Consider the following 12,178-nt stretch of genomic DNA (forward strand, 5'->3'; position numbering starts at 1 on the left):
AACATTTATGTTTTGTGAATTATGTCTCAGTCAAGCTATTTTAAAAACTCTATAAAGATACTGATTTTATGAGGGGGGAAGGACATAATCTCTTATACAAATATCCATCTGTAACACTTTCATTTACCTGTTTTCTCGAATTTGAATAGTCATTAGACTTCATATAGCCAAGAAACAAAACAAAAATTTAAAACTAGGTTTTTTTCCCAAAATATTTTATCAGTTCTTGGCAAGAATTTCTGGGTAAAGTAATTTATTCATCATGAATAAATTGGGATTATAGCCCAATTGTAGACTTTAAATTAACAAATTAAAGACTATTTTATTAAGGCATTTTTAATGCTTAACATTTTAGTCCACAGTACCACTTTCAATAGTTGCCCGTTTTTTATTGTAGGAGAGAGTCAGAAAGGAGAAACCATTCATTAGCTCGTCATGCAGATATCCTTGCTGCTGTTGAAACAAGACTATCACTGTTAAATATGACTTTCATGAAGTATGTGGATTCCAATCTCTGTTGCTTCATCCCAGGAAAGGTAAAGTAGAATTGCTTACTTAGAACAGCTGGATTACACTGTGTAAATTATAAATTATTATAAAGTACTTTTTGAATTGACACAGTTGTTTACCTTATGAAGGACTCTCTATGAATGTTTGTTTAGCTTCTGTACTTTTATCACTATAAATATGTATTATTTATGTGACTTTTACATTTATCATTCTAATTATGAAATATACAGTAGAAGCCTTTTGTGCTTTAACAAGAAACTTGTTAAGATTTCATACTGAAGGAAATTTTTTTGAGCTTTTGCTTTTTGTTAAGATGCCAGAGATAATAACAGTGAACAAGCTAGGTCTGTCTTTGCCTACAAGATTTGTTTAATTTTGGGGAGGAGCAAACTGGTTTTTGTCCCATTCAAGAAATGTTGCTTGAATACAATATATAAACTCAGATTTGGACACAGAATAAATGATTGCCAAATTGCAGTATACTCAGAGCTAAATAATAGTGCTATTTAATGTAGAAATAAGTTTATTGTGACCTAAATTACTAAATTAATAAAGTTACTAAATTAATAAAGACAGCATACAGCATGTTATTCAAACCTTTGGTAGTACCTCATTTCTTGGGTTGAGTATATATACATTTAGATGGAATATGTCTAGTATGTTTTTATATAGAAAGAGTAAAGATGGAATTTTTTTTTCTTTTTTGAAGATGGAATTAAAGGTCATTTTGCTACTTAGTTGAACCTGGCAAAAGAGTCACTTAATATAGTTGGAACTGATTAATACCTAGTGAAATTAGAATATTCCCATTATTGTTTCCATAGATTTTTAAAATTGGAATATTTTGCATGTTCTTTCTCCATTTTCAATTTTCTATGACATTTATTTTTGGGAGAAATGCTGTTTCTTGTTTTATTTGACATTTTCCTTGGTATATCTCACTTGCCTTTTATTAGTTACAAATGCTTTTTGTAAGGTACTATAAAAGGGTGACCAGTTAAAAACTTTAAATTCTGAGTCTTATGCTGGATTTTATGGCCTTGGTGATAGAAATGATGCTGGAGATTGCATGATAGAATTTTACAAGACCAACAACTTATTCACTGCAAATACCTTTTTTCAACAACATAAACGGTGGCTATATATATGTCAGCCTCATCAAATGGAATATACAGGAATCAGATTGACTACATCTGTGGAAAGATGCAATGGAGATGCTCAATATCTTCTGCCAAAACAAGGCCCAGGAGCTGATTGTGGAACAGACCATCAATTGCTCATATACAGCTGAAGATAAAATAAGTCTGCAAGAGCCAAAATATGACCTTGATTATATCCCACCTGAATTTGGAGACCATGTGAAGAACAGATTTGACATGTTGAGCACAAATGACCTAAAACCAGAGGAATTGTGGGATGACATCAAGAATATCATCCATGAAGAAAGCAAAAAGTCATTTAAAAGACAGGAAAGGACATTAAAAAGACCAAAATGGATGTCACAACAGACTCTGAATCTTGCTTTTGAGCAGAGAGTAGCTAAAGCAAATGGAAGAAATAACAGGATAAAAGAGCTGAACAGACGATTTCAAAGAACAGCTTGAGAAGACAAAGTCAATTATTATAATGAAATGTGCAAAGATCTGGAATTAGAAAACCAAAAGGAAGGAATATTCTCGGCATTTCTGAAGCTGAAAGAACTGAAGAAAAAAATTCAAGCCTTGAGTTGCAATATTGAAAGATGCTACGGGGAAAATACTGAATGATGCAGGAAATGGCAAAAGAAGATGGAAGGAATACACAGAGTCGTTGTGCCAGAAAGAATTGGTTGATGTTCATCCATTTCAGGAGGTGATATATTGTCAAGAACCAATGGTATTGAAGGAAGACGTTGAGCTGCACTGAAGGAATTGGCAAAGAACAAGGCCCCAGGAATTGACGGAATAGCCATTGAGATGTTTCAACAAATGGATGTTGGGCTGGAGGCACTTACTCATTTATGCCAAGAAATTTGGAAGACAGCTACCTGGCCAACTGACTGGAAGAGATCCATGTTTGCACCCACTCCAAAGAAAGGTGATCCTACAGAATGTGGGAATTACCGAACAATATCACATGCAAGTAAAATCTTGCTGAAGATAATTTAAAAATGGTTGTAGCAGTATATTAGCAGAGAACTTCCAGAAATGCAAGCTGGATTCAGAAGAGGACACGGAACGAGGGATATCATTGCCGATGCCAGATGGATCTTAGCTGGAAGCAAAGAATACCAGAAGGATGTTTACTTGTGTTTTATTGACCATGCAGAAGCATTCCACTCTATAGATCATAACAAATTATGGATAACATTGAGAAGAATGGGAATTCCAGAACACTGTATTGTGCTCATGAGGAATTTATAGACATAAATATATAGACACTCATGAGGAATTTATAGACATACCAGGAGGCTGTCATTCAAACAAAACAAGGGGATACTGCATGGTTTAAAATCAGGAAAGGAGTGTGTCGGGACTGTGTCCTTCCACCATATTTATTCAGTCTGTATGCTGAGCAAATAATCTGAGATCCTAGACTATATGAAGAAGAATGCAGCATAAGGATTGGAGGAAGACTCACTAAAAACCTGCGATATGCAGACAACACAGCTTGCTGTTGAAAGTGAAGATGACTTTAAGCACTTACTAATGAAGATTAATAATGCAATCTGCAGTATGGATTATACTTCATCATAAAACAAAAATCCTCACAACTGGACCAATAAACAGCATCACGATAAACGGAGAAAAGATTGAAGAGGTCAAAGACTAGTTGACTTGGTTCCACAATCAACACCAATGGAACCAACAGTCAGGAAATCAGATGTTGTATTGCATTGGGCAAATCTGCTGCAAAAGACCTGTCTAAAGTGCTAAAGAGCAAAGATGTCTCTTTGAAGACTAAGGTGCACCTAACTCAAGCTATGGTGTTATCGGTAGCCTCATATGCGTGTGAAAGCTGTACAGTGAATAAGGAAGACTGAAGAAGACTTAATGCTTTTGAATTCTGGTGTTAGTGAAGAATACTGAAAGTACTGGGGACTGCCAGAAGAACTAACAGATCTGTCCTGGAAAAAGTGCAGCCGGAATGCTCCTTGGAAGCAAGAATGACCAGATTTCATCTCTCCTACTTTGGTCATGTTGTCAGAAGGAACCATTCCCTGGAGAAGGATATCATGCTTGATGAAGTAGGAGGTTAGCAAAAGAGGGGAAGGTCTTCAACTAGCTGGATTGACACAGTGGCTGCAGCAGTGGGCTCAGGTATAGCAAGATTGTGAGGCTGGTGCAGGACCAGGCAGTATTTCATTCTGTTGTACAGAGGGTCACTGTGGATTGGAGCTGACTCAACGGCACCTAACAATGTAACAACACCATGCCCGGTTTTATCCAAATCTTATTTATATACCTTAACTCTTAAATAGTCCTGAGAAGCTTATTGTCCCAATATAGGTTGTCCCCCTGTAGTTTTATAGTTTTCATTATGTATCTCATTGTTAAGAGTATAAATGTAAGGATTCTCTTACAGCTTTCATAATCTCAGAGACTTTTCAGTCACTTACTAACTAATGGAAAAAAGACCAGTAAATATTGAAAATATGTGAACATGTGTGTGTCATGTTAATAAAAACTGGTGTCACACCAAAGTGTCACAGACTATACAGCAAAGTTTGATTGGAACACAGTCAAGCCCATTCTTTCAGGTTCTGTCTGTGGCTGCTTTCATGCTATAAGGCAGAGTTGTGTACTTTGTGACAGTCTGTATCACCTGCAAAACCTAAAATACTTAAGTAGCTGGCCTTTACAGAAAATGTTACCAACTTCTATTGTAGTTGATCAAGATTTCATAGTTGGAGTGATGCTTTGATATCTAAACAAGTGAGATTAAATTCAGTAAGTCCTGCTGTTATTTAGAAACCACTTCCTGACTTTTACTTTAAATTCTAGTACCAAAATAAAACTACAAAATAGAGGTGACTGCAATGGAGAGCATCTTAAGTTCTCAAGATGCAGTAAGTCCTGTTGGCCATTTGCTCTGCACAGTTCTTAATCTGAAGCCTTTATCTTACTTCAGTTTCATACCTAAGTTTACCTTATAACTATCCCTTTCTCCTTGATAGTACTCATTTCCTCACAAATATTGTCACAATTTCTTTCTCTCCTGCAAATCTGAACTTGAGTGGAAATAAGCAACCAAGAAAACAGAAATAATATGATATATTCAAATATATGTCCCAAAACCAAACCCACTGCCATCCAGTTGGTTCCAACTTATAGCATCCCTTGTAGGACAGAGTAGAACTGCCCTATAGGTTTTCCAAGGCTGTAAATCTTTACAGAAACACACTGCCTCATCTTACTCCAGAGTGGCTGGTAGGTTCAAACTTTCAAACCTTTTGGTTAGCAGCCAAATGCTTTAACCACTGCACCCTGTCACACTTAATTCAGCTTGGATTATTTTTGTTTTTTAAAATTGTTGTCTTTATAGTTTATATCTTGCCTAAAACAACATTGTGTACACTCAGAACACTGTTTTATTTTTACATAGCTGGTACTCTTTAGCTTAAAAGAAACCCAAACTCATTGCTGTCTAGTCGATTGTTACTCATAGCTACCCTATAGGATAGAAGGAAACTGCCCCATAGCATTTCCCAGGCTGTAATCTTTATAGAAGCAGACTGCCACATCATTCTTCCATGAAGATATTCTTAAAAATCAAAATTAATTGAAAGAATTTCTTGCTTTCACTATGCTTCTCCCAAAATACATATGTACAGTACATAAACCTTTAAAATAAGGCGTGGTCTCTCTTCATATTGCTTTTTTTAGATCTCTCCCCACCGGCCATCTTGTATAACTATGGAACTAGGCTTATACCCTCCAGGCAATAATTAACTATAACCAGTTATTTCCAGTGAAATAGCTCAACTACAGATCATCCTATAATGATTAATGCCACCATTTTTAATCCCCTATCCTGTGTGCCAGAGCTTCTGATCAGCTTTTTATGTGCTTCACTCTTTTATATAAGCAGAGACTAGAGACTCATCAGACTAATATGAAACCCAGAGTAAAACATAAAAGGAAAAAAATAAAACTTTTGAGTAAAACCATACACGAATACACAACTTATATATATATATATATATATATATATATATATATATATATATATATATCTATATATATATATAGATATATATATATGACTAATAATCTCAGAGATAGGAAGAGATATATTCAAATACGTGCCAGAAATATTTAGAAAAATTTCAGTACACTTAAGTTTTTCAAATAGAAAAAGGGGTGAGAGGTTAAGTTAAAAAAATTTCAAGTGGAACAAAAAGGCAAGTATAGAAAAATAAGGGGGGAGGTGGAGAATATACAAGATCAGTCTTTGAAATCCAGTGTTGAAACAGGAGCTTCAGAAAAAAAGCAACAGGAATTTATCATGGAGGTAGTTGAAGAGACTGTGGAAGCACTCATTAGGTGCCTACATAATGGATGAAAATAAACACACACCAAAAATGGATTCAGAGAGACAGTCTTAAACCTTTCAGAGAGGGATAAAAAGAAGCATCATAGAAAATGATTAGGCATGAAAAGGACTTGGAGCTTCTAACAGCATCACTGGAAGCTAGAAGGAAATGGAACAGTTCATTTAACATTCTGAGGGGAAAATATTTCCAACTTTGAATTCTATAGTTAGCTAAAATATCAGTCAAGTGTGAGAGTAGAATAAAGAGTTTTACATTCTCAGAAAATATGCTTCCCATGTACATTTTCTTAGAAACCTGTTGGAACGAATGCTTTATCAAAACAAGAATGTAAACTAAGTACAAAGACTTGAGATAAGGATTCAACATGAGAGAGATGATGGGGATTTGGAGAAAGGAGATCCCAGGAAAATAACTGTCAGATACAAAGAGTAACCATTCCAGATAAGAGCAAATCAGAAGGCCCAGGAAAAAAAGATGTCAAAGAAGATGCCATTGGTAGTATGTACACCTGGTGTGTTTGAATGTGTTTAGAAGAAATTTAGAAAATTGGGGAAATTTGGGAATGAATTAGTAGTAAACTAAAGTGTGAAACTAAAATGTGAAAGTAGTTGCAAGCTCTCTTGGACCATGAAGTCTAAGATGAGTTTAGTTCCCTACGGAAGCCTTTGTGCCTTAGTAGTGTACAGCTGCCAGTCTTTAACTGCCTTCCTTTAATTTGGGTGAGAGAAAAACCACTATCTTGTTTAATCTACTTTTAGCAAACAAAACCAAAAGCCACCTTCTAATGTTTGGGAATACAATAAGTTGTTCAGGAAAAGAAAAATGCACAAGAGGTACAGATAATAAAGGTAACTACTATCACAGACAGTACTGCATTATCAGCAATAGCAAACACTGATCTATGAGTGTATACGTAAGTTGTCAAGAAGATCAGGTATGGTTAGGCTAATGGGAATATACCCACAACCATACATAGGTTGGGTATACAATATACCTACATGTATATTTGTATGTGCTATAAAAATATTCATATGTGGTATAGAACAAGCAGGGTACAAAATTAAGATAATAACTTCTTAGCCACACTAAGCACCTTGAGGAAGTGAGTTGCTGAGCCTTTGGGCTTGGGACCATGGTCACAGAGAACATCAGGCTCAGCTGGCACAACATAGTACACAAAAACATTGTTCTTCATCCTACTTTGGTGAATAGCAACTGGGTCTTAAAAACTTGCATGTGCCCAGGTGTATAGTAGAGCTGACAAGGGACAAGGTTGTAGTCACTTCTTGGTCACAGCCAACTACCCAGAAGGACCGAGTAGTTGAACTGGTGGGCTGGGGACCATAGTCACAGGGACATCAAGCTCAATTGACGTAACATACTACACAAAACATTGTTCCATCTCCTACTTTGACGAGTAGAGACTGTGATCTTAAAAGCTTGCAAGCAGCCATCTAGATGCAGTGATGGGTCTCTACTCATCCAGAGTGCAGAATAATGAAGAAAACCAAAGATTCATGGAAATAATTAGTCCTAGTGACTGGTACACCATGCAATCCACAGCATGTATGACTGTGAGACCAGAAGAACTAGATGGTGCCCAGCTACCACTGCCAACCACTCGGAGGGGGATCTATGTAAGAGATCCTGGATAGAGAGGGAAAAGAGTGTGGAACGAAAGTCAAAATCATTTTGGGGGGAGGGCGGAAGGGGGAGGGGACCAGATTTGCTGGTCTGATAGAGCCTGGTGGAACCACTGAGACTATGGCCCCTAGCTGCCCTTCATGTCTGGAATTGAAGCCACACCTGTGGCTTCGAGCCAAACAAAAGACAGTCATATGAGCTGAACATTTACCTAAGGTAGGTACACTCCTTGCAGAGAACAATCATGGGAAAAAGAAAGGCTGCTTATGCACAGGGAGACAGCTCAGGGGGCAGGAGTGCATGGAGGGATAGACACAAGAAAGAGGTAACTATCCAGAGGAAGTGAGAGGGGAGCTGTTACATTGTGGTAAATTGTGATCAATGTCATGAGACAAAGTGTGTGTGAACTGCTATATGGAAAGTGAATTTGCTCTAAATTTCACCCAAATCACAATTTAAAAAAAAAACAACTTGCAAGTGGCCATCTAAGATGCAACAATTGATCTTTCCTCATCTGGAACAAAGAAGAGTGAAGAAAATCAAAGATGCAAGGAAACAACAATTAGTCCAAAGGACTAATGGACCATGAGAACCTTCACCTTTATGACCCTGAGACCAGAAGAACTAGATGGTGCCCAGCTACCACTGCCAACCACTCAGGAAGGGACCAGAATTGGAGATCCTGGATAGAGTGGGAGAAAAATGTGGAACAAATTTTTAAAAATATTTTTAAAACATGGATTACTAGTCAGAGACTGGTAAAACCCCCAAGACTATGGCCCTTTTTGGGCCTGGGATTGGACTCACTCCTATAACTGTAACTTCTAGCCAAACAATAGACAGGCCTTAAGCTGAACAGCTGCACCACAGAAATGCACTCCGAGGAACAGTCAGCCAGGGATATCAGAAAGGCAGCATGTGCACACAGAGAAAGGTAGGGAGGCAGGAAAGCATAGACAAGAAGGACACAAGGAAAGGGTAACCACAGAGAGGAAGTGAGAAGAGAGCTGTTACATTGTGGGGATTGTAATTATTGTCGCAAAACAAAATGTGTATGAACACTTGAATGTAAAGTGAATATGCTTTGTAAAATTTGACCCAAGTCATAATAAAATGTTTTTATTTTTGTTTTTTAAAAAACATGTATATATATAAACAGCTCATCTATGAATAATGGTTATATAAGCATAGTGATATAAATACTGGATATGGATCTAATAAAAACCATCACACAGCTATACTGGGAAGATGGAGAAATTGTGCTATATGTGGGGGTGAAGGCAGAAGGGAAAGAGTGAGATAATTCCTAACACTGAAACTCAACAAATAGTAATTTAAGCATATGATTAGAACTATAAAGGTGAGAATTAAAAGAAATGGTTAAAAAAATAGACAGTGGTTGTGTTTGGGGAGTGGGTCATGAGGGACGGGTTGGGGGATGAGTAGTGTTTTCAATCAAATCTTGCAAAGCTGTTGAACTCTTTATGTAATATTTAGATATAAAAAAGATTACATGGGAACTGAGAAGACAGGTTAATGCTTAATTGTATAATAATTGATTCTCCACTGGCTGATAGAGAAGACTAACTTGATTATGGCTTCCATATTTGCTAAACAGTATATTAAAAAAGACAGACTCCTTTTCGAACCACAATAGACCGAAGGCTTAAATGATATTCCTACTATACCATTTATTACTATGCCAGTTATAACTGTTGTGTTATTACTTCAAGCCTGAGTGGGATTCAGCATGTGGCGTATTATTTGAAAGGCATAGGAACAGCCATAAACTGTTTAACTGACCTGCCTAAGACCTGTGATCTTTCTACTAGGCCCCAGAATTCATACCATTATGTTCTTGTTTATTTTTTATTGTGGTAAAAATTTGTCACTTTAGCATTTTTAAATGTACAATTCAGTGACATTGGTTCTGTACATTATGTTGTACAGCCATCGCCACTATCCATTTCTAAATTATTCTTCCACCATTAACTGAAACTCAGAGCTCTCTAAGCTAAGAATTTGCCTGTTTCATGTAAGTAGGGTCATAAATATTTGTCCTTTTGTGACTGACTTAATTCACTTGGCATCATCATGTTTTCAAGATTCATCCATATTGTAGCTTGTGTCAGGACTTCATTTCCCTTTATGGCTAATATTGCATTGTATGTATGTACCGTATTTTTTATCCATTCATCTGTTAATGGACATTTGAGTTATTTCCATCTTTTGGCTGTTTGTGAGCACTACACAGTAAAATATTGGTGTATAAGTTCCATTGCATTCTTATTATTAAAATAATTTGCCGAAAGTGATTACATACATGCAGAAAATGAAATATTTTGAAAATTAGATAAATTCTGCCTTTCTCAATATGTGCCTCTGAAGCCATTGCAACCAGTGCTAACTCTGAATGGTAGAAAAGGTATGGTTCTAACACCCAGTGTCCTGTTCTTTCATCTTGCCCTCTGTTTATAACTTCTAGACAAGAGGAAAGAGACTCTTGTCAAATTACATTGAAGACATGGATTATCCCACTTGATTAAAATAATCTCTGTATTGTAAGGTTTGAAATTATTACCTTTCCTAATGGAAGATTTGAATGGAAAGTGCTATCTTTCTTTCACACTATATTTAGAAGACTAAATACAGGAAAGATAAGAATATTCCACAAATTAGTTTATAGATGTAATTTAGTATCAGTTAGTAGTCCCTGTGGGATATTTTTTTAGGAAATTAATTCTGAAGAATAAGGGTTATGGAGGGGGTTGATTGCATAATTATATTTACGTTAATCTTAAAATGTTACTTAAAAAAAATAGAATAATGCATGGTACCTTATTCAAACCAGACCCATTGACATGGAGTCAGTTCCAACTCATAGTGACTCTGTAGGACAGAGTAGAACTGTCCCATGTTGTTGTTGTTATTGTTACGTGCCATCGAGTCAGACCTGACTCATAGTGACCCCTCCTTGGGTTTCTGAGGTAGTATCACTACAGAAGTAGATTGCCCAACCTTCCTTCCGAGGAGTGGCTGGTGGGTTTGAACTGCCAGCCTTCTGGTTACCAGTCAAGTGCCTTAGACACTACACTAGCAGAGCTCCTAAACTGTCCTATTGTTGTTGTTGTTGTTGTTATGTGCCGTCAAGTCAGACCCGACTCATAGCAACCCCTCCTTGGGTTTCCCAGGCAGTATCACTACAGAAGTAGGTTGCCCCCATCTTCCTTCTGAGGAGTGGCTGGTGGGTTTGAACCACCAGCCTCCTGGTTAGCAGTCAAATGCCTTAGGCATTATGCTACCAGAGCTTCCAAACTGTCCCATAGGGTTCTTTAAATCTTTACAGAAACAGACTGCCTCATCTTTGTCCCATGGAGCAGCTGGTGGATTCCAGCCACCAGCCTTTTGGTTAGTAGCCAAATGCTTTAATTGCTGCATCACCCAGGCTCCTTATGGTTCAACACAGTATTGCTTGAATGTTGATTTATCCATCCACTTCATCCATCTGCTAAGCACCACTCTTTCTTCAGCCATGTGTACCCTCCTCCTAAAGAGCTCTCGTGGTTCCTCAAATAATCATATACCGGGGACTACCTGTGTATAATGGGGAAGACATGAATTAACACAAAAGGTGTATTTACAACTTATAATATGTACTCTGAAGGGAAACTAAAGGTTTTAATGAAGATGTTAATAAGATTTAAACTGGAGGAGGGCTCAGAAAAAACTAGCTTGAGAAAGTAAAATTTTACTGAGACTTTAAGTCTGAGTAAGGGATTTGGGTTTGGGGAAGGTGGGGAAGACATGCAGGGAAAACTGTTCAGAAAAGAGCTTTGTATGCAAAAGCCCTGGAGCAAAAAGGGCTTGGTTTAGTTCAAAGAGCTTGATGTGTACCTATCAATGCAACACTAATCTTGAGAGCAACAGAAAATAGTAGTTGAATCTTGTTGTGCTTTTCTTACTTGCAACATACATTTAAAACTTTGATAAACACAGATCTACTGTGTAGCATAGTGCCTAAGGCACTTGACTGCTAACCAGAAGGCTGACGGTTCAAATCCACCAGCCACTACTCGGAAGGAAGGTTGGGCAATCTACTTCCATAGTGATACTGCCTTGGCAACCCAAGGAGGGGTCGCTATGAGTCGGGTCCAACTCGATGGCACATAATAACAACACTGTGGATCAGTTAATGCCCTACCATTTAGCACAAAGAATAGTAGTATGAAGGACCTTGAAAAAAACCTGTAATCCTATTTGACTTGTATTTTTTTATTTTTATTAAAACATTTCTTAACTATGTATAACTGTTACATAATTTTTTCCCCAAACCTTTGATCTTCTGCTAACTTCCATAAATATTTGATATTTGGACAGATGTAAACTGTGGCCATAATCATAAGGTATGAAAGTATGATCTTGAATATATCCCTCCTGAATTTAGAGATCATCTAAAGAATAGATTTGATGCATTGAACACCAACGACC

At 37.1% G+C, this 12,178-nt stretch overlaps 1 protein-coding gene across 1 annotated transcript in view; it reads left to right on the plus strand.

Moving 5' to 3' along the window:
* The window catches only part of FBXO28 (F-box protein 28), a 53,178-nt gene that overhangs the window by 27,026 nt on the left and 13,974 nt on the right, over nt 1-12,178 (plus strand). The window contains exon 3 of the mRNA XM_007936960.2: nt 398-536. Coding sequence (XP_007935151.1) covers nt 398-536 — 139 coding nt within the window. The remainder of the gene's footprint in view (nt 1-397; nt 537-12,178) is intronic.

This window comes from Orycteropus afer, unplaced genomic scaffold (assembly GCF_000298275.1).
Source record: "Orycteropus afer afer isolate SDZICR_OR568_19922 unplaced genomic scaffold, OryAfe1.0 scaffold00039, whole genome shotgun sequence".
In the NCBI taxonomy this organism is placed as follows: Eukaryota; Metazoa; Chordata; class Mammalia; order Tubulidentata; family Orycteropodidae; genus Orycteropus; species Orycteropus afer.